The sequence below is a fragment of the Tasmannia lanceolata genome, unplaced genomic scaffold, assembly GCF_043159265.1.
Source record: "Tasmannia lanceolata isolate RefF3 unplaced genomic scaffold, GAP_Taslan_0.1 ptg000011l, whole genome shotgun sequence".
Taxonomy (NCBI): Eukaryota; Viridiplantae; Streptophyta; class Magnoliopsida; order Canellales; family Winteraceae; genus Tasmannia; species Tasmannia lanceolata.
Window position 1 is genome coordinate 14521249 of NW_027518688.1, and position 24049 is coordinate 14545297.

The 24049-nt window shown below is 38.0% G+C and overlaps 1 protein-coding gene across 1 annotated transcript in view; it reads left to right on the forward strand.

Annotated features, from left to right (window-relative positions):
- The window catches only part of LOC143886462 (nucleoporin (DUF3414)), a 117072-nt gene that overhangs the window by 1684 nt on the left and 91339 nt on the right, over positions 1-24049 (forward strand). The window contains exons 3-8 of the mRNA XM_077390435.1: positions 8655-8724; positions 15722-15855; positions 20222-20362; positions 20461-20618; positions 20759-20927; positions 21044-21142. Of these exons, the coding sequence (XP_077246550.1) occupies positions 8655-8724; positions 15722-15855; positions 20222-20362; positions 20461-20618; positions 20759-20927; positions 21044-21142 (771 nt within the window). The remainder of the gene's footprint in view (positions 1-8654; positions 8725-15721; positions 15856-20221; positions 20363-20460; positions 20619-20758; positions 20928-21043; positions 21143-24049) is intronic.

Below are 24049 nucleotides of genomic sequence, written 5' to 3' on the forward strand. Positions count from 1 at the left end.
ATTCTATTTTCTACCATTGTCATATGTAGTATTAATTCTACGGTTCGTATGAAGGAAATAGGCGGATCTTACCAACCCCCACCCCCAATAAAAAAGAAACAAAAAAGAGAGTAGGTGGATCTTACCCTTCCAATGCCATGTTGGGGTTATCCCATCTTGTCAAGACATCTATAGATTTTTTTGACAACTAGGTCAGATAATTATTTAATAGCTCATTTTAGTTTCTTTAGAAATTTATGTTGGAAGCCTTTTATCTCACCAAATTTAAATTCTTTTTCTCATTGTTGATTTTAAGTAAAACATGGACCTAGCAAACATCAGTCCTAGCAAACATCCCTATCTACGATATGTATGTTTTCAAATGCCTGATGAGCGTGATGACTATGATCAAAATTCAGAGGAGTCTGGGGAGGGTCCGATGACAAAGGTAAGTTTCACTTGGTAAGTTGGAAGGAGTTATGTAAAGTGTAAACGCATTGGAGCAGTGGGTTAGGAATCAGAAGACTGACAGGATTAAAAAAATACACATGTAGGAATGTGTTTATGGAGATTTGGAGAGGAGAAAAACCAGCTATGGGCCAAAGTTATTGGAAACAAATACGGATGCTCCTTGAAACATTGGATTTCTGATGACAGGTACATGTTTAGTGGCTTTATAGTATGGAGGGATATTTTGATGCAAAAGCACACGTTTAATGAGGGGATTAGATTCATAGTATATTCGGGAGATAAAATTAAGTTTTGGCATGAACTTTCGTAGCGCTTATTCCTAAAGTTAAGCGGGGTGCAAATCTAACAGACCTTAGACCAATTAGTTTGGTTGGATGCCTGTATAAGGTGTTAGCCAAAGTCCTTGCAGAGCACCTAAAGGTGGTTATGCCTAAGATTATCTCCTCTATTCAGTGAGCCTTCATCCATAAAGGCAAATTTTGGACTGTTCTCTGATAGCAAATGCGGCGGTGGACTCCTAAACAAAAATGGGAAAAGAGGGAGTTGTGTGGAAACTGGACATGGAGAAAGATTATGACCGGGTTGATTGGGATTGATTAGATTATTTGCTAGGAAGAATGGGGTTTGGCTCTAAATGGAGATCATGGATTATGAAGTGTGTTTTCTCAGCTTGGTTCTCTAAAGTTGTCGGAAACGCATGGTGAACGTGGAAAACGCGTTTCCACAGAGACGCGTTTCCGAAACTGGAATGATACGGTTTTAAAAAATCGGTGAAACGCTTGGGAAATGTGGGGGGAAACGTGAAGAAAACGTGGGGGATATGTGGGGGAAACGTGGAGGATAGTTTGGGTGAACACGTTTCTGTTTTTGGGAAACATGCTTCCAAGAAAGCGGAAACACATTTCTTTCTCTTGGAAACACGATTTCTGGATTTTTTTTTAATTTTTCAAGAAAATATTTTCTACTTTATAAAGAGCAATGATATATTTGCTCCATTTTTTACACGAGACTGCCCCCTCCAGTTTAAAAGAGAAGTGACAAATACACTAGAGGGGGTTGTTCCTAGAATTCAGTGCTCCATGAGGATGTTTGGAATACATGGATTTTCACGCGTTTCACATTTCCGTTTCACGTTCTGCTTCTCGTATCCGTTTCCCGACATGGCAACTATGAGTTTCTTCCAGTCTTCTAGACGACTTAGGCATAGTGATCCCCTTTCCCCCTTTCTTTTTGTGATTGTGGCTAAGACTTCGAGCAAGCTCCTAGATAAGGGCAGAATCAAAGGGCATGATTTGTGGTGTTGAAGGGTTTCTCTGAAAGTAGAATTTCGGTAATTGTTTGCTATAACTCTGGAGAAGGAAGTGTGATTAAAGACTGCTTTGAATACATGGAGAGGGAAGGATCTCGTGGAAGATAAATTTCAGGTGCAATTTTTTTGACGGTGAATTGGAGCAAGTGGTTGTTGGAAACTTTCTATATCAAAAGTTTGGCGAAGACAAAATGGTTTGGATCTGGAGTTCCTCGTGGGTTTTTAGTTTCAAATCATTCTCCTATCAAATTGTACTTTTCCTAGTGACCTTGCATTTAGCCAAAGTGGGGAGCATTCCTGCTTCCCAAGGGTTCCTGCATTTGCATGAACCGCCTACCTTGATCCTCACAGCAGACTACTTGCGGAACTGTCACATGGTTATCATCGATCACTGCGCGCCCTATGTGTGCAGTCAGGAGAGTCAGTGGATCAAATGCTATTACATTGCAGCTTGGCAAGAGAAGTGTAGAGCTGAATACTTAGGAGCAAGGTTTTGAAAATCGTACGATTCACGATTTGAATAGTACGATTCAAATTGAATCGCAGTGTATACGATTCAAATCGAATGCTTAAATCGTTTTCGGCATGAATCGTGTGATTTACACTTGAATCGTACGATTCAAGTGAATCGCACGATTCAATTTTGATTGTTTTGTTTGAGCTGTTTTTCTTCTCTTCTGGTCCCTATTCTCTTGCTCTTTCCTCTTCTTAGTATTAACATGCAAAGTCATTTAAGTAAATGGATTTACATGTAAATAAGGGAATACCCTGCATTTGGATTCATTAAAAGTAGTTTTAAGACCCAATTCTAAAGGAAAAAAAAGTCAAATTTCAAGTTCTAGTACAGAATTCGAAAAAATCGGGTCGGGTCAAAATCTTAACTTATCTTAACTTCCAAACATTGGTGTATTTTTCCAATTTTAAAAATTCATAAATTCTATCATGTTCAAACATTATTAAATCACAAAAGTTCGGTAAAAAAAACCAAACATTATTAAATCACAAAAGTCTAGTAAAAAAATTTCACAATTTGGTCTCTAAATATTTTTGATTTTTCACCCAGTTAGGCACTGGTCAACACAGGCATCTCAGCTAATAATGATTTTCCTTTATGTAAATGTTGGATCTTTACAACCTTGATGTTATGATGGATTGGGTTGTAGAGGATGAATACGTTGTTACAATTTTTAGCAATTCTTGTATTTGGTGTTCTGAACTGATTATTGGGCTCAAAATAAACTTTATTTTTGAGTGTAATACTCAGTTTTGAGCCCAAAATTGATTCACAAAATCTTAAACGAGCAGGGCCTTAGTTTTTTTTTCTTGTATTTTTAAACCTTGTTTGTTTTGGATCTTGAGAACTGATTAGTTTTGTGAGTGTACAATACATGCTTTGTTAGTGTACAATACGCTGTATGTTACTGTTTTTGTTTACAACCGATTAGTTTTTTCTTGTTTTATTTCTGATTACATACTCTGTTAGTGTATAATACACTATATGTTACTGTTAGTGTGTGTGTTTTTTTGAAAGGAAAGATAATGAAACAAGATGATTACATGCTCTAAAGGTGTGCAAAATACATGCTGTTTAGTTTTTCTCGACTTTTTATATTTATCTATATATATATATATATATATATATATAGAGAGAGAGAGAGAGAGAGAGAGAGAGAGAGAGAGAGAGAGAGAGAGAGAAGTGTAGCTACACATACGTGTAGCTAACTTAGCTACACCGAAGGCTTAAAATACAGTGGGCCCCACATTGTTTGGGTGATGCAAACCATTCATTTGATGGGCCCTCACATAGATAGGGTGTGCCCAAAAAATCAGCTCCATAGGATCATCCCAACCCTACGATTTGTGGAGGCAAAAATGGACGTGTAAAAACCTTCACAAATCTGTCCATTTTTGCCTCCACAGTTTGAAGGGTTGAGATCATCCAATGGAGCTGATTTTTTGGGCACACCCTATCAATGTGAGGTCCTATCAAATGAATGGTTTGGATCACCCAAATAATGTGGGCCCACTGTATTTTAAGCCGTTGGTGTAGGTAAGTTAGCTACACGTATGTGTAGCTTCACTTAACTCATATATATATATATATATATATATATATATATATATATATATATATATATATATATATATATATATATATATATATATATATATATCTGAAAAAAATCTTATGATTTACGATTCGATACGATTCGACCCTTGTTATGATTTACGATTTGATTTCGATTTTCAGAACCTTGCTTAGGAGATTTGGTTAGGCATGAGTCTTTCCATCCAAAATTATTGTTTTTTTGGAGAATTGGTTCCTTGTTCCCTGGAAAAAGGGAAAATCCTTTGGCAAATAGTACCACTGGCAACCATTTGGGTCTTATGGAAGGAAATAAATGCATGACTTTTTAAGAAGAGATTTTACCAGAGAGGCAGCCAAGAGGTTGGTTAAATGTGCGAGTTTTTAAAGGTTTGGTCAAGAGCTCACATTTCATCTACTGGAAGGTGATCACCTTAACCATTTCATTGGTTCAGATCCTCCCATCATTTAGGTTTGTCTCTGCCTATTTTCTGTGGAGTGGTTGGAGAGAGATTAATAGTTGCGAGTAGATTGACATGCCTTCTCTTGAGTGGTCCCCTCAGCCCCAGGTCTTCTGAAGCTTAATTTTGACGGATCCTAGTATGGGTAATCTAGGACTAGCAGGTATAGGTGGGCTTCATAGAGACGAGCACCTATCAACCAACTGGTCCTTTTTGGGTCCAATAAGAGTCACAAACTCAAATGCGATGGAGATTAGAGCGGTTCTCCAAAGGAAGCAAGAATCTTTACGTGGACTGGGGAATCAAGATTCCCCAGTTCGCAATTCGGAATCGGGAATCTTCTTGATTCCCCAAAATTGGGAATCCCGATTTGGAATTGTGGGAAACGTGATTCCCACTTTTGGAAACCACGGTTTAATGTTACGTGAAACGCGATTCCCTGGCTATTCCTCGACGATCTCCGAAGATTCCCTGGCGATTCCAAACTCCCCGGCGACTCCGGGAGATTCCCCGGCGATTCCCCGACAACTTCACGATTCCCGCTGCCAACTATCCCGGGAGCCTTCGATTCCCACATTCGATTCCCGTTTTGATCCCCGCTCTGGCAACCTTGGGTTCTCCATGGCATCATGATAACAGAGAGTAGGGACCTAGACAGGTTGATTGTTCAGGGAGACTCCCTTAACGATAGGCTTGACAGAAGCCATCCCCATCCTTGGAGATCCACCCACATGTTAGACGAGATTTGGCGGACTCTTCCATCTCATTTCAACTTGCGAGGAGATCGACGAATACAAATATCGATGGACTAGATATTGATTTTCTACCCCCTTGATAGCTAGTTTTTGGTTGTATTATTGTATAGGTTGATCGTTGAGGGAGACTCCCTTAACGTCATTTCGTGGCTTGACAGAAGCCATCCCCATCCTTGGAGATTCGCCCATATGTTAGACGAGATTTGGCAGACTCTTCCATCTCATTTCAACTTGCGAGGAGATCGACGAATACGAATGTCGATGGACTAGATATTGATTTTCTACCCCCTTGATAGCTAGTTTTTGGTTGTATTATTGTATATCTTTTACTTTTCTATTGCCTTATTCCTTGCATTGACCATCTCGGTCATTGTGGTTTCCCTTTCTCTTTTCCTTTGTTAATAAAATTTATACCATTAAAAAAAAAAGAAGATGGAGAAAGAGATTACCTCTTAGGGTCTTCTATCAGGTCTCAACAAGGGTTCATCCAGGCTTGGGAGCAAATTTCAATCTTCTATTGTGTTCTCTAAAGTGACGAATTGCCTTATATTTATAGACAAAATAACCCCTACTTCTAATAAAACTTGAACTTTTAACCTAACTTGAGAAGACTTAATCCACTAATTCTAACAAAACTCAAATACAAATTGAAAAAAATTAGAACCTCTAATTATAACTTAACTAGAAGATCTCTACAAAATAGAACTCAATCTTACTATTTTTTGTAAACCCGACTTTATTTTTAGTAAATTACGGTCAACCCATTCTGGGTAGGATTTCCTTTAACCATGTTTTCCTTGTTGACCATAGGGGCCTGTGGGACGGACCGTCCCCACGGCTCAGCCGACTTTGGTGCAAAGGCCGTTGGATGAGGAGTGGTAGGCTCGACGAGGCTTTCCCTCACTGTCGGCCTTGGTTCGAGGCTGTCACATGGAGATGAGAGATGCCCCCCGAGGCTAACATTCGGAAGTTGTCCCCCGAGATTAACGTTCGGGGGATGCCCCTCAAGGTTAAGACCTTAGAGTTGCCCCACAGGGTTACAAGTTGTCGCTAGGGCCTATTTACAGGCCTTCTCACGTCTGCAAGTTTATTCGCTAGCGACGGGACAAGGGCCAGTAGTTGAGTTTTTTGGTTTTGTCCGGAGGACCCGGACATCTGGCTTTGCTCTCGCCTGACAGATGCTGGTTCAAGTTCTCATTAATTTTGATGTCTTGTTATTCCTGCCTTAGCATGGCCTGCGCCTGACGGATAGCTGCCTCAAGGAGTTGTTCACTCTAGATTATCATGTTCTGAAACCTCCAGTAAATTGCCTCTCTTAATTGCAGCCAGCTGTCCGCGAGGACGGCCTGAGCATCAGTAGTACGTGCAGACTGCACCTCATAGTTCATTGATTCCTCACGGAGCGGATCTTCCATGGCATCGAAGGCCTTATCCTGGTCGCTAGGGGCCTTCCTTCTAGGCTTGTCGACGGTGATTGTCTTTTCACTTTCACTGGGTCTCACAGGGCGTGCCACTTGGTGTTTGTTGGAGTGCATGGATGAGTTCCTCAAGCAACTTGGCTGGCATCGGGTGTGGCACAAGGCCCAGAACTAGTCGTGGTTCCAAGAGTTCGGCCAATTTCGACCCGAAGCACCAAACCAACAATGCGATTGCTCACACTTGAGGTTCGTCGGTCGCTGGTACGGAGTTCTGGGTTCCCCTCCTATGGGCCCTTTTGGAGGACGATTGGTGGAAAAACTGTTTTAAGTGAACAACTAGGTCGCAACGGTAGTGTTCGGCTGGTCACCGAAACAGTGTCTGCAGGGCGATGTGAAAAACCATAGCAAGGAAAGAGAGAATGCAACAAAGTTGTATTGCATTAATAATAAGGGGCGCACAAGATACCTATATATCCTGCATACCAATGGATGTTACGCTACAACTATGCTATGCTAAACTACGTTGGGGTTGCCGGGGGTCACAAGTAAAGATAAAGGAAAAGATACAGTAAGACGATATGTGTGGCGAGTGCCCTGAACCAATCGAAAGTTTGGGTAGTTATCGCGTCTTATGGGGAGTTGCACCGTCTTTCGGGGTCTTTTAGGATGTCTTGTTGCACGTGTCCCATACCGGCATACTGCCACCTCAGTCCCCGTGAGCTGATTTGGCTATGATGGTTTTGTGCGGCGCCGACTCCCCCTTGCATATGTGGCGGGCCCCTATTCAGAAGCTTCTTCTACTTTGTCCTTATGGTTAACCTGCCCGCTTCTCTTCGTGTTGTGCTTACCTTGATCTCCGGATTGTCCCTAAATTTGACAATTTGCAAGTCAGGTCACCACTTTTGACCTTGGTGTGCAAATTGCGTCAAATTGCAAGAAGAATCTTAGTTTATTGAAAGACGAAAATGCCCCCTATTGGGCACTGATAAATTCAACTCCCTTTACCACTGACAACTCTCTCTCTCTCTCTCTCTCCACAACTCCTTGGTTGGCTTTTCCCAACCCTAACCCAATCCGACCAGATGAAATGACAACCCCACGCCACCCAAAATCGGGTTGAACCCATCGGGTTCGGGTTAAGCCCGACCCAAGTTGCACCCCTATTCACCACACACATGCAAAATTTGCACACGTACACAATAAAAAATAATATACATTGTTGGACGTTTGGATTATATGTTGTGTTATCATTGGGCAAATCCAAAGCAAGGCCTATCAATCAAACGGTTTACATCAGCCAAAAGTGGGACCCACTATAGCGCCTCATTTTATCACAATTTAGGTCCCGTTCACATCCGCCAAAAGTGGGACCCACTAAAGCACGAGTGACTCACACCTTTACTTGATCTGACCGCCCGTCACATGGGCCATTATGAGATCCAACCACCATATTAATCTTTATCCATGATATAGAATTAGGTGCTATAGTTGGTCCCACTTTTGGCTGATGTGATTGGCCAAAAGTGGGACCCACCTTTACTTGATCTGACTATCCATCAAGTAATTAGAATGAAGGGTATTAAATTCATTCCTGCCCGTTTTGGAAGGTTGGATAAAATCTTGCAGCAAAATTGATTATATAAGAAAGCCTTGCCGATCCTACATGTTACATATGAGTCCCTTTTTTTCTATCGTATAATTGCAAAACGCTTCCTATTTTATAGCCATTATTGATTATTGTAATGCAAAGCAGTTCCTATTTTTTAGCCCACATTATCGATTATTTTAACTCAAAACAGTTCGTATGTTTTATCACGTATTCCTCAGTTATTTGCCAAAAATTAGAATGAAGAGTATTTTTGTCTTTAATAAACAAAGGATTTTGTTGTCTTTTAGTAAGAAAAGGGTAATTTTGTCTTTTTATAGTTAATGTCTACTAAATTCATTCCGTTAGGTAACATCTCCACATGACCTGATTTGCAAATCGTTAAAGTAGAACTCTTCTTGAAAAAACGTTATTTTGTGGGACTCTTTTTGCAAAAACCCCTTCTGTTTATTCCATGGATAGGAACAATCAAATTCTTGTTAGACTTGATGGAGAATGCTGTATGGTTGCAGTGCTTGTAGTTTAATTGCCTCATACTGACTTCCTTTTACTTCTCTGTTGTTTCAAAGGTATTGCTTCAATATTACGTCGAGCGGCAGTGCTTGCTGAAGTGTATCAGGCAGATTCTCTTTCATGCTTGTAAGTCCTTTATAATGTCAATGATGATAATGTTTTCTGAGTGCATATCATTTTAATTGAGATTACTTTTCTTCCCTTTTCCACCCATTGGCAGTTGCTTCTTAATTCTAAATCGTTACACCCAATCTTGTGCAGGCTAATCATGTTTTAATAATGACATTGTCCAAATCCTTATCTAAATCTGGATTTGGTTGTGGTCGTAACAAATTCTGTTGTTTATGTGAAACTATATTTTGGAAATGGCTCATTGCTTCATTCTTCAGAACTATTTCATTAAGGTTTTGCATTGATAATATAATATGCAGCATTGATAGTGGTGAAGATACATTGTTCTGGTTGGATAGATGGTGTGACAACCTCTTCCTAGCAACGAGTTTCTCTTATCGTTATAATAAAGCTATCAACCAAAGGGCCTCTATAGCGGATTACATACCTGTGGTTGGCAACGGATTGGTAATAATTCCAATCCTCCATGAAGCTCTATTCGAACCTCTAATGAATTCATGAAATTATCCATGAAGCTCAATGGTAAACCAATCCCAGCCACCGGCGAAGAAGACGAAATCACTGAGAAGCCTGAACAAAATGGCATATTCAGTAAAATCCTGCTCTCTTTCTTTTGAACCCTTGATCAGGACTTCCCCAAAACTTTAAATATTTCTACACAGGCTATTGTTTTTCTGTAACGACCCAGATTTGAGGCAAATTTTTTTGACATAATTTTTTTTTTCAAATTCTAAAATCCCAAAATCTGAATCGCTACCCCAAAAGGGAAACAAGCGGACTAAACAAAACCCAATACAACTGACAAAGTAAAGGCACTTTGCTCGACAAGGCTACATGGCCAAACACTCTTCCCTCGATCCTTTTAAGCTCCCTTATTTGTGTTCATGTCGTCACCTGTACCTACAAAAATTATGTGTAGTATCTAGGTCAGAACGAGCTGAACAATATCCCTTAGTAGACTCACAATATAAAAGTCAATTTAATGAGCTTGTACTATAATAAGTTTTCATACAGGAAATATAAAGGAATCGAAGCAAAACAAGCACACAAAAATCTCAACAAGAGGCATGTAGACAATCCGAAAAAATATGGAAAATATAAGAAACAAAGAGGTCACTAAATCATGCCAAGGAATATAGTAGAAACAATATCGAATAGATGAAAAGAAATATCGAACAAGAGACTAACAATTTCTTAATTACTTGCATCATATGTATATACAGTGTTATATATAATCATTTTTTTTTTCTAACCTCACATGCTTTTGCACTCGGTAAGTTTACTATATATACGTAGAATATATATAGGCAATAGCGTTACCAAAGTAACACTGAAACACACTAGTGTATACATACAACAATAATCTTAATTAATTTTCTTTTAAAATGATCTCATAGAAACAACATAAGGAACAGAAAGATGCATGAACGAGATTATAATAGCAATTCATTAAAATGGTCTTATAAAATGAGTCAACTATCACTTGCCTTAGTGTTTGACTATGGAAGGAGATGGAAGGCTCTAAGTATTAATCAAGAAGCAACCTGTACAATTTACATATCAAGCCTGTTACCATTGGTTCAAGTGTTCAATTCTTTTCTACTGATCTTGTTCGTATTTATACCAAATTTATTACTAAACTCGGAGAGACTTAAACTTAAACCTAACTGTTGATTTCTTCGTAAACTAATTGGTATAACATATTGTATTATTATTTATAAAGCTGATTTCTTTTGAAAACCAAAATAAAATGATTATTTAACCCCTTTTAGGTGCTGATTTTAATGAAAACCAGCCCTTTAAGGCTTATATAATACATACATATACCATCTCTTTCATGCAAAACCATATTGGTATATTCTATAACAATTTTATCGAAGATATTTACACAAAACAACCCATTTAAACACCCATACTTGTTGACTTTCTTGGAAATCAGCATTATAAGACTTTATTTATATACGTTACATAAAACACTTGCATGAGTTATATAATTTATATACGATAAAATCTTTACAAAACATCCCTTAAACACACTGTTTTTGTCCTGATTTTGTTGAAAAACTACCATAAAAATCATATACAACACACCTATGTATCGTATCTTTCATGAAAAACATCTTACATAATTTATATAACAAGTACTTAATGAAATCTCGGAAAAACAATCACTTTAAGTGCTGATTTTTAAGGAAAACAGTGACAAATCCTCTAGAAAATCACACGTATAGATTTAGACATCGAAAAATAATTCCTACTATACTCTAGATTACTCTAATTAGGGTTTTTCGTAAGTAAAATACAATACATATATTTTTAAGGCATAAAATTTTAAAAATAAAATTTAAAATAAGTTTCTTGATTCAAAAGAAAGTAAAGAAATCAATAAAACATTGTTAGAAATCCTAATTAGGTTGAAACAAGATCAACAAAAGCAAAAACTTTGAATTTAAACAAGAAATTACGAAAAGCATAGTTTTCGGGCACTTACTCGAAGACGAAAAATCAATCGATGCAAAATCGTAGCTTTTCTTCTTCCTTTCTCCTTTCTTCTCCTCACTTTTTTTTTTCTTCAATTATTAAGTGATTAAAAATAACCCTAGATGGGTTTATTTATAAATTTAGCCTAGAGTTTTATTTCAAGAAGGATTCCAATTATTAGATTCCCAATTATAATCTAATACTAACTTAAGGGGGTGGAAATATCAATATTAGATTTCCTAACTTATTCTAACATATTATTAGTATTTAGGTTATATAAGGTTACTTTTAGATTTTATTTTTTAAAATAAAACAACCTAAAAGTTGCCTAATAAGACAAAACTCGTAAGTATGTCTAAAAAATAGGGTCATAACTTGTTCAAATCACATCTGAATCGTTAAATCTTGGGTTCGTTAGATAGGTATTCGAAATACCCTTCTACCGAGACCAAAATCATGTCGAACGGACAAGATTTGATGCCTCAAAAATATGTTATATTAAAAGTGATGAAAATACATTATGACCGTCGATTTTTAAGATTGTTTAATCTGATGCGGGATAGGAAATACACAAGAATCTTACAGATTGGGGATCGATCCAATATCTAATTTACATATCCTACTGTCCGAAAACTCAAAATCAAAGATCTAACAGTTAATCTTTGATCGAAAGATCTACGGTCTAAATTTAATTAAGATTATTAACTTTCTAGGCCCGTGTGGGGCTGTGTCTTTACATTTTCTTTGGTGTGCTATGAATAAAAAGATATTAAGAAGAGATCAATTATCTATAAAGAATATTTTACTTCTTTTTTCTCACTCCTCTTTTGTCTTCTCTATTCTTCGATGGGAAACACATGCAGAAAAATTTAGGGATATGTCCCCCAACAGAAAGTGAAATCCTCAAAAACTGCCGATGTTTGATTCTGAAAAACTGCACATGCAGAAAAACATGGGGATTTCCCTTCCCGTCTTTTCTATTTTTTATTTATTTTTTGCAGTGGTCTAGGAATCGCAGAAAGAGAGGGAGGGGGGGAGGGAGGGAGGATACTGGTGGGTCGTTGGAGAAGGGGTAGAGATGGGGTTATTTAGAAGAGAGATAGGATGCAAGAAGAGAGGAGGGGAGTCTCTCGACAAAACGATCTCGTGTTTCTGTTTTAGGCATGCAACGACTTTTTTTTTATTTTTTTATTTCCGTTTTACACGTGTCTGGAGCGGAAAAAACAATAAAAAGTTAAAAATGATTCTTATACATCTTGATTTTATTAACCAAACATGTTTTTTTGATATTTTATATTTAAAATCAGAAAAACACGAAGATGTTTTTTGGAAATGTTGCCAAACGACCCTTTAGCGTACGTTATGTTCTTTAATAAATTGATCAAAATTCTTTATACCTACCTTTCCTCATCAAAATTTTATTCCTCAATAATTTTCTTCTTCATTGTAGTCATTGAAATTTGCTAGCATGACCTGATCACGATATCAATTGGAATTTCTAATCATGTTCTTGTAATATTGATTTCTGGATCTTTGGCTTGAAAATCGTTCCATCCTAATGTAGATGTTGGAAATCCCATTACCTTGATCAAGAACTTGAAAATTTCGAGCAAAAATATCCTTCTCCTATGATTATCACAGCAAGCTCAATTTGGAACTAGGTTTGTGGTTAGTTCTGACTTCGATGATCGCAATGTCGTAAAAAATTCCATTATACCTTATTTTAGTGACAAGATCTTCTATAATTTTTCATGTAGATTGTAAGCCTCACCTTGGTATCCTGATGAAATTTAAGAAATTCACTATTGTCCTAGGAGCTTAGTAATCTCTCAAAAATTGATGAGTTGTGTACCTGGTGGTGTTGGCCAGTTGTGGTATTAAGACACTTTTGTGGAAACTTTATTTTTAGTGGAAATTTGGATTAAAGGTGACTATTAAATGACCTAATGAAGAGTCATATCCTCTCTGGAAATTAAGACCTTATTTTAGAGAAATGAAAGATACTTTGTTGATTTTTGAGGATGGTTCCTTTACACATTTCCACCCTGAAGGAAAAACTAGAGCAAATTTTATTTCAAATGTAGGAGTTTCTTCCATATATTTAGTGATTTGGCATGAGATGCCAATGATGCCATTTTCCTCTTTTTGGTTGTTTTGCCTTCTGCTGGATTTTTGCTAGCCTTTTCTTTTCTCTCTTTTTTTTTTCTATTAATTAATGAGGAATGATAGATGCAAGGGCCCTCTTTATGCAAGGGCTGGAGAAGGGCCCTCGAACAGATCCACGTCATTTTTAAAATCGGTTGAGAAACTGAATCTGGTTGCACTTAATGACGTGGCTCTATTCAAGGGCCCTTCTTTAGCCCTTGCATAAAGAGGGCCCTTGCATCTATCATTCCTCTTAATTAATTAGTTGTTCAATTTATTTCTAAAAAATTCTTTTCTCCATATGAATTCCTAGCGGGCTGATCTTCAATGGTCCATGGAATTCTAGAATCTAGTTCTTTCTTTTGTTACTTGATTCCTCCAGGAAATCTGTGATTTCTCTTTTTGTGTTGCTTCAAATTGGTATCAGAGCCTTGACTTAAAACATATGAATAATACCCCTCAATAAAAAATGACGTAGTCAATAATATGAATAGTAATCTCGCTTAAGTATAAAATGTCATATATACTAAAGACCCTTTAGAAAAGACTATATCATTGCCATATCATGCCCCCATCCTATGGATTATGGCTCTCTTACGCCTCCTTGCGTTAAAGCTTTTTGTTGGACTGCGTGCTTGGATAGGATTTTGAGACCATTTGCAAATCATGAACTCATTCAACGGCAGATAGCCCAGAACCCATTAGGTTCTGAAATCATTGAGCGGTTGTACCCTATACCCCCTGAATACTGTATTGGTGGTAAGATGTCTCCGCATTATGTACATTATGATAAGCGGTCAGAGTATTTGACGTAACGAAGCAAGTGGTAAGCAGCATCAAGATGGGGCAGCCTTGGTCTGTCGAGGAATTGGCTTAAAACTTGGACACAGAATGCAGTGTCTGGGCGCGTGATGGTGAGATAAATCAGACGACCAATTAGACTGCTACTAATTAATAATTACAGGACAGGCTCCGGAGTGAAAGGATCATCATAAGTGGTTTATAATTAATCAGTGCTCCATTGTTGTGTCGATGCAGAGTCGGCTGACCGTTTGCTGATCTATTGCTCGGTTGCGTTGAACTTGTGGAGATTCTCTCTTTCTTCTTTTGGAGTCTCTTGGGTTATACTAATTTGATTGCAGAGTTGATTGGGGCATGGGCATTCGCCCCTTGGTCGGCTAGGCGAAAGTTACTATGAAATCTGTGGAAGGAATAAAATAAGGGGATTTTTTGAGGGGAATGTAGGGGTGCTAAGAAGTATGAGGTTCAGTTTTATTATCCAATTGGCAGTTGTTTCCAGGATGTCTACTGTTATGTATTGTACCAATCTGTGGAGTTCATGGAAGTGTCACCTTCACATGGTAGTGGATGAAACGTTGTCTTCCGATGGAATCTTCCTCCTCCAAGTTCATTTTAACTTAATTTTGACGGATCAAGTTGCTGTAATCTCGGTCTAGTTAGCATTAAAGCTATTATTAGGGACCATGATGGCATTTCTAGATTAGCTTACTTTTGTCTGATCTATTTTAAGGATAGCAGTGAGGTAAAGTTTTTGGCGCTTAAGTGGGGTGTTAAGTTGTGTACCTTCTTAAATCTGAAGCTGCTGATTGTGGAAGGGAACTCTTGCAATGTGATCCAGTGGATGCAGTCTCGGGAGGCTACCCTAGTAGATTTGTAGATGCTCTTGATGAGATTGCCGATTGTAAGTAGACATGAGGTTTCCTCCAACATTTTTGTCGTTCGGCATGCAAAATCACTGATTTGCTGCTCAAGAGGGTTTCCTATATATTCTATCCTCATATTTGATTCCTACGCTTTAGATGTTGGCCATTAAGGGGGGCCTCGTGGTTTTCTTTCTCTGAGGTGCTTTTTTGTTTTGCTTTCGACTATCTTGGTTTTAGAACCTCCTTTGTTGATATTGTTGTTGTTGTTGTTGCTCTTCTTCTTCTTCTTTTAATAAATCGCTTTCATCAGTCAAGATTTTTTTAAGCTAGGCATCTTTGGAATCCCTAAAAAATTCAGTCCCTTGAAATTATTGGAACAAAAGGAAAAATCAACACAATCCTTATGAATTTTCTCTTTAATTGGAGGCTTGTAGGAGATAACACTCCGACTAGATCTGCATCTACATGCCCTACAAAACTTTACATTAGCCCTGTTAATATTGGCGTAATTAATGAAACTTTTAGTTCTTAATTTTAAATGATTTTTTTCCTTTTGAATTATGAGTCTTCATTTATTTATAGCTGTTGGGGTTTTGAATCTCTTATGCACGGACATGCATTAATTTTAGTCTAGATGATTGATATGGCTGCTGTCTCATCTCGGTTGCACTGAACCCATCCTTGTTTTCTTTGAATTGTAGTATATATTGGAAATTTATCTGATGAAAGTGATGCCATTCGTGTGGAGGCATTGCAACTAATTAATGATGGATTGGAGGGAAAGTTATTGTCCGTCCTTCAAGACCTTTTTTCCTCCAAGCTCCCAGAACATATGGTATGTGTGATCAGGAACATACTTTATACTGATTTTGGAGTCATATGTGGTTGGAGTGCCCTTTTGTATGTTATAATATGCATTGAAGAGTTTGCCTGCTAGATAGGTTCAATCTCTCTCTCTCTCTCTCTCTCTCCAAATATAAAAATAGTATCCAATATTAGTTTTTTTGTAATAGTGGTTTTTATCTTCTCACCAGTCACCACTTCTTTATTGTTTTGAGATATTTTATTCGATTGCGATTTTTTGTGTTTTTGTGTTATGATGGGTTGTTAATACTCTTCAAAGATTTTTTCCCTTCTATAACATTATTATTGACTCATGTTTTTATCTTGCTAAGGTTGTAGCTTTTTTTTTTCTTGTGTTAAATTCATGCTGGTGCCTCTTTTTTTTTTTTCCAAACTAAATATTTGACTTGGTCTCGAATGCGGATGTTGCCTGGACTCAAAGCTTACAGAAGACTTGATTGTATTCATGCTTATGATTTAAAAATCGTCAGCATATTTCAAAGATTTGTGGAATTTTATATAATATTAGTTTAATATGATCATCTGTGGAGATATTTAAATGCTATGCATGTAGAACGTTGATTTACTATGTATTCCTGTAGTACATGTATGACCAAATGTCATTATGTAGTATAAAATTCATAATATACTACTTATTTTTGGTACCTTAAATTTTCTGCTGGTTGATTAAAAAATGAGAAACCACATTGTTAGCTCTATAGCATATAGTCAATGCCACCATTCAGTCCGAATGAGCAGCCATTAGGACAAGGGAGAAGAAGATAAATGAGGAGCATAGAAAGAAGGCCCAAAAGGGGTTGTATTGGTTGTGTTACCATTAGATTATCATGATTCATGAATGCATGGTGATTTCTGCTGTCGGACCTACCTATTCAGTATGCTATGAATTCGACTAGTGGCAAATGTATTGCAGTAATTCCAGTTTGAATTTTTGGAGGATTTTTGATTGGTTTTTGGAAGTCTGAAAGCAGTGAAAGCTGAACTTATTTTTGGGGCGGAAGCATGTATTCGCTTTTTACTTGTTCCAGGAGTCCAATTCAGTTTACGGCATGTTATTGCAGTTGTTTTACAATGATTAGGATTTTACAGGATCAAGAATAGAGATTAGCTTGAGGTTTTGAAAGGTTCTTTACACACACACACACGTGCGCGCATATATATATATATATATATATATATATATATATATATATACCTTCTCTAGTCCGCCGACCAAAAAACACAGTGGTCCCACATTATTTGGATAATCCAAAACATTCATTTGATTAGCATAGATAGGGTGTGCCCAAAAAATCAGCTGCATAGGATCATCCTAACCCTTTGATTTGTGGAGGTTAAAAATGGACAGATTTGTGGAGTTTATAAGCGTCCATTTTAACCTCCATAAATCGAAGGGTTAGGATGATCCTATGGAGATGATTTTTTAGGCACATCCTATCTATGTCAGGGTCCATCAAATGAATGCTTTGGATCATCAAAACAACGTGGGCTCACGGTGTTTTTAACCTCCACTGTCCATTTTTAATCTCCACAAATCGAAGGGCTAGAATGATCCTATGGAGCTGATTTTTTGGGCACACCCTATCTATGCTAGGACCCATCAAATGAATGCTTTGGATCATCCAAACAACATGGGCCCACTGTGTTTTTGGTCGGCGGACTAGAGAAGGCTCTCTAGTCAGCCGACTAGAAAAACTTTCCTTTATATATATATATATATATATATATATATATATATATATATATATATATATATAGAGGAATAAGATTGTACGCTCGACCGTACCTAAAGTTAGGTACGGTAGAGTGCCAAATCACATGGGTCCCACATTTTTGGTGGGCATCTAAACCATTCATTTGCAAGGCCCCATCATAGATAGGGTGCATACCAAAAATCAGCTCCATAGGATCATCCTAACCCATCCATTTGTGAAGGCCAAAATGGACAGACAGTGTTTGTCCACAAATCTGCCCATTTTGGCCTCCAGTTATGGAGGGGTTAGGATGATTCAATGGTGCTGATTTTTGGTATGCACCCTATCTATGATGGGGCCTTGCAAATGAATGGTTTAGATGCCCACCAAAAATGGGGGACCCATGTGATTTGGCACTCTACCGTACCTAACTTTAGGTACGGTCGAGCGTACAACCCTTTTCCTCATATATATATATATATATATATATATATATATATGAGGAAAGTGTTTCTACTCGGCCGAGTAGAAAAGCTTATCTACTCCTCCCTTTAAAAAGTACAGTGGGCCCACACATTGTGGATGATCCAAAGCATTCATTTGATAGGTCTTATCATAGATAGGGTGTGCCCAAAAAATCAGCACCAAAGGGTCATCCTAGCCCTTCGTTTTGTTGGGCCTTGTAGAAACAAAATGGACGCACTGTGTAAGATGCGTAAGATGCGTCCATTCTGTTTCTACAAGGCCCAACAAAACGAAGGGCTAGGATGACCCTTTGGTGCTGATTTTTTGGGCACACCCTATCTATGATAAGACCTATCAAATGAATGCTTTGGATCATCCACAATGTGTGGGCCCACTGTACTTTTTAAAGGGAGGAGTAGATAAGCTTTTCTACTCGGCCGAGTAGAAACACTTTCCTCATATGAGGAAACTGTAGCTCACCAAACTTATGGTGAGCTAGCTTGCCCAATCACATTGGTCCCACATTTTGGGGAGTGATCCAAACCATTCATTTGCAAGGCCTTATCATAGATAGGGGGTGTACCAAAAATCAGCTCCATAGGATCATCCTAACCCCTCCATTTGTGGAGGACAAAAATGGGGCAGATTTGTGTCTGTCCATTTTTGTCCTCCACAAATGGAGGGGTTAGGATGATCCTATGGAGCTGATTTTTGGTACACCCCCCATCTATGTAAGGGACTTTCAAATGAATGCTTTGGATCATCCTAACAAAGTGGGCCCCCATGTGATTGGGCAAGCTAGCTCACCATAAGTTAAGCTCACCAACAGTTTCCTCATATATATATATATATATATATATATATATATATATGAGAAAAGTATTTCTACTCGATAGAGTATATACGTTATCTACACCGTCGGCAAAAAAGACAGTGGGGGCCACACTGTTTGGGTGATGCTATATATATATAAACTGAAGCAAACTGGATTACTAGAACCATCCATGTTTTTTTTTTTGGAAAAAAGAAAAACACACCTTTTTCTTTGTTCTGCTTTAATGATATAGATATTAAAAACTTGAGCAAACTCGCTGGTCAATCCTTTGAAGCAAACTTGCAGGGCCAACTAGGATTGACCAGAACAATCCATGCTTTTGGTCTGGTTGGACTAACCCATCTCAAGTTTCTTAAAACAGTTTGGAAGGTCTGGTTCCATTAATGAATCATGTGATCCAGATGAACTGAAGGATTCTTTCTAAACTGGACGGGCATCCCATAAAAAATGGAAAATGTACCATTCTTATCGTTTTCTCTTTCCTTCTCCCATCCTATCTCATCTGCTTTGTTGCTGTGCCTCCTATCCTCATTATTGCTGACCCTATTACTTCCATTGTTGGAGTTACTGTCCTTGGTGCTGCCACTGCCTTTATTCCAAAACCACCTTTTATTGTGTTATTTTTTTTCAGATTCAGAGAAAACCCCTGATAGTATAGTTTTTGTATGAAGCTCTTTTTCAATGTTATTTTTTTTTTCCATTTTCATGATTTTTTCCTGTTTCTGTTTAATATGTCTATAACATTATCATGATCTCATGGTTCATTATTGTTGAACCAGTTTAGACCAGACCATTAACGTCACTGTTCTATTCGAGTCCGATTCAGTTTACGACATGTTGTTATACTTGTTTTCAATGGTTAGGCTTATAAAGGATCAACGGTTGAGATAAGCTTAGGGTTTTGTCTTTTTGTGCTGGCATCATTTCTCTATACCTATTATAAAAAATGTGTATGAACAGAACTGCTATATATGCAGAATGTCTTTCTAGGTCTGATATCTTATGCATCGACACATACCTATGTTATTTTTTCTAGTAAGTCCTGCTGCTTAAATTTTGCCTTGTCAACCTATCATGCATACTGTGGTGTGTATTTTTGTTTTCGTTTGGGGATTTGTGTGCTATTGTCTTCTTTTCACTAAAGTTCTATTCGTTAGATTTCTGAAAAGAGATTGTTGTACTTTCTCATCTAGCTATGCCCTATTCGTCAAAGGTTGCTATGGGGATTAACGGAGAGCTATCGTATATTTGTCCTGCATGTGTCACTATGTTCTCTAATATATCATTTTTCGTCCATGTCCATTTATTATAACTTTGATGTGGATTGTGAACATGTCCTGTAGGATGTTGACCTTGCCACATTGTGGGTGGAGGAGACTTTGATTGAAGTTAATTTGGTCTTGGACATTCTATTCCTTGCTTATTATGAAACTTTTTGCACTTGTAAGAGTAACCAGTGGAAAAGCTTATGCTTGCTTTTCAAGGTACAACTCTCTTTTGAACATTTCTGAATATTTCTTTTATCTCAACACATGCGAAGATTTTTCATTGCATGACTTGCTGAATGAAAGACCGATTTCAGGGGATTTTATCTGACTCCCTAAGCATTGGAAGGCTGGCAATATCGATTGAAGCGAGAAATTCTTTATATCATGCCAAAGTCCAGCTACTACTTATTCTTATTGAATCTCTAGACCTAGATAACCTTCTTCAAATGGTTCATGATGAAGTGCCTTTCAGGTTTTATCTTACTGTTGGATATTTTTCCTTTTATCCATGCTCTGTATTTTGGTGGAAGTGTTTTTGAATCGTGTATAATATTTTGTTTTTTTCCCATCCTTTTATTTGCTTCATATTGCTGGACCCCTTCTCTCATTCAGGAAGGGTCATTCTGTATTTTCCTTGTTGGATGCACAAGAGATGGATGCTATCATTTCAAGTTTCAATGTTTCGGAGACAATGGAAGCGGGGCCATTGATACTTGCTTGGGCAGTTTTCCTTTGTTTAATTTCATCACTTCCAGAGAAACATGATTATAATGTACTCATGGTAGGTCCCATGATTTTTTTTTTGAATGGTTGGTCCCATGAAATTCTTATTCTCTTGTCGTCAGCCTGATGGCCCTGATGTCTATTCCTAGCATGATGTTGACTGTACATTTTCAGGAGACAGATCATGTAGGTTATGTTCGCCAGGCCTTTGAGGCTGCACCATTGAGTTATGTTCTTGAAATTCTTCACAGTGATATATTGAGAGATTCTGATGTAAGTTATACTCACTTTTATAATTACATACCTTGTTATTGGTCTTTTGGGTTTCTTAATAATTTAATCTTATAAGAAATTGGTTAAGCGCTTTTGGTGGCTATGGTACAGTCCATGTATTTTGTGATTTTGCTGAGTTCTTTACACGTGCATTTGTGTGGTTTCATTCTTTATCACTTTCTTGGGTGGTTTGTTCAATCGCCTGAAATAAGTAACCGATGATATCAATCTCGCAATTGCAATCGTCTGGACTTGTGAAATTTCACATCTGTTTCTGGTGATGATATTCATAATAATTTACACCGTGATTCTATGAAATAAGTTGCTTAAATTAGTCGTATATGTTCAGTCATTGTCTAATTTAGTAATTAGTGAAGAGTCATTATACCACATTGAATTCTCATTGATGCCATGATACTTTTATTGTTCAAAACTCTGGGTCAGCTGAGTTCCCAGTAAGGATACTTGGATATGAATCGTTCTTTTTGATCCTGTTAAAGTATAAAAGATTAAATAACGCCTTCTCCAACAGCTTAAGCTTTTGGAGTAACTGGTTGTTTCACAGAGCCATCGAGAGAGATGATCCAAGTTTACAGGGTCCCTTACTCAAATCCCTAGTGTTTTGGGTAATGTTGGAGTGAAGATGGAGAGGAGAAAATGTGAGTTGAGAGGATCTCCCCCTCACTCTATTATATTTATATTAGAGTTACATGTACAAAGTCTATTATGCCCTTAGGCATATCACACACTTTAACACTCCCTCTCAAGCAGAAATGTATATATCATACATTTCTAGCTTGTTACAAATATCACTCAATTTAGACTTGCTTAACAACTTCATAAACATGTCAGCCAATTGATCAACTGAACGAGTAAACTCAGTTCTTATCTCCCCTTTCTGAATTCTTTGACGAATAAAGTGACAGTCCACTTCAATGTGTTTTGTGTGCTCATGGAACACTGGATTGGTAGCAATGTGTATCGCAACCTTGTTATCGCATTACAGCTGCGAAGGAGAAGAGGGAACAAAGCCAATCTCAGATAGAAGTGAGCGCAACCAAATGAGTTCAGTGTTCGTATGTGCCATTGCTCTGTATTCTGCTTCTACACTGGACTTGGCTATGGCATCTTGCTTCTTGCTTCTCCATAATTCTAGGTTACCGCCTACAAAGGTACAGTAACCAGTAGTCGACCTCCTATTTGTAGGAGATCCAGCCCAATCTGCATAAAAAAACCCGTCAATTTTCATATGGCCATGTCTTTTAAACAGCAAACCCTTTCCTGGAGCGCCTTTTAGGTACTTAAGGATTTGAACCACTACAGCCCAGTGAGAGGTACGAGGAGAGCTCATGTACCGACTGACTACTCCTACAACATATGATATGTCTGGCCGGGTAACTTTAAGATAGGTAGCTTTAAGATATATGAGTTTTTACCCACTAGTCTTCTATATCTACCAGGGTCCTCCAATATACCACCTTGTTCTGGAACTAGTCTCACATTAGGATCCATGGGATCAGATGCTGGCTTGACCCCAAGATTGTCTGTCTCTTCGAGTAAGTCTAAGGCATACTTCCTTTGTGATAGAGAAAGCCCTTTAGAATAACGTGCTACCTCTATTCCAAGGAAGTATCTAATCCTTAGTGGAAAATTCTTTCTGTAAGAAGGTTTTCAATTTCTATATCCCTCTTGAGTTACTACTTGTGATGATGATGTCGTCGACATATACGATCAGCAAAATGCGACCTTCTAAGAGTGATGACTGAACGCTGAGTGGTCCACAATAAATTGTTTCATGCCAAAGCGCATGACTTGTTTCATGCCAAAGCGCATGACTGGCTTGCTAAACCTTCCAAACCATGCACGAGGAGATTGTTTGAGTCCATAGAGAGATTTCCGTAGACGACACACAGAGGACATCTCCCCTTAAGCAACATACCGTGATGGTTGCTCCATATACACATCCTTTGTGAGATCCCCATGAAGAAACACATTCTTCACATCTAACCGATGGAGGGCCCAACAACTATATACTGCCAGAGAAAGAAGAACTCGAACAGATGGAAGCTTTGCAACTGGAGAAAATGTCTCAGTGTAGTCAACACCAATGGTTTGAGTATACCCTTTTGCAACCAGACGTGCTTTCAAGCTCTCCATAGTGCCATGCGGTAAGTATTTAATGGAGAAAACCCATCGATAACAACGGGGCGAGCACAAGATGGTAAAGGAACCCGATAAAAATTCTCTAGCATTATCAGTGTGCAGACATTTGATATTGCAATTATATTGATTTTGAATTTTAGCATGAAACTTGCGAAAGGCAAAGAAGACCTCAGAACGGTCTTTAAGTAAATACAACCATGTCATGCGAGAATAATCATCAATAAAGATAATGAAATACTTAAAACTAAGGGTCCCTATACATCAAAATGAACAAACTGAAATGGACTAGACTCTACTAACGACTCAGGAAGAAAATGACACACGATGGTGCTTCCCGAGTTCACAAGACTCGCACTGAAAGGATGAGAGAGGGCCCGAAACAAGATGTGTCTGTTGAAGCTGCTGAAGCGATGGATGACCAAGACGACAGTGCCACTGATAGGCATCCACGGAACTATGTAGGACAATAGGCGGTCGACGGTCAAGACGATACAGTCCATCCACCTCATGACCCGATCCAATCGTCCTCTTAGTCGAGAGATCCTGAAAAACACAATAAGACGAATAAAATGAGACAGAGCAATGAAGACTTTTAGTAATTTGACTAACCGAAAGTAAACTAAAAGGAGATTTAGGGACACACAGGACTGAAGATAAGGTAAGATTGGGGTGAGGAGACACAATACCAACACCGATGATGGGAGTAGTAGACCCATTAGTAAGGGTGATAGATTGAAAACCAGA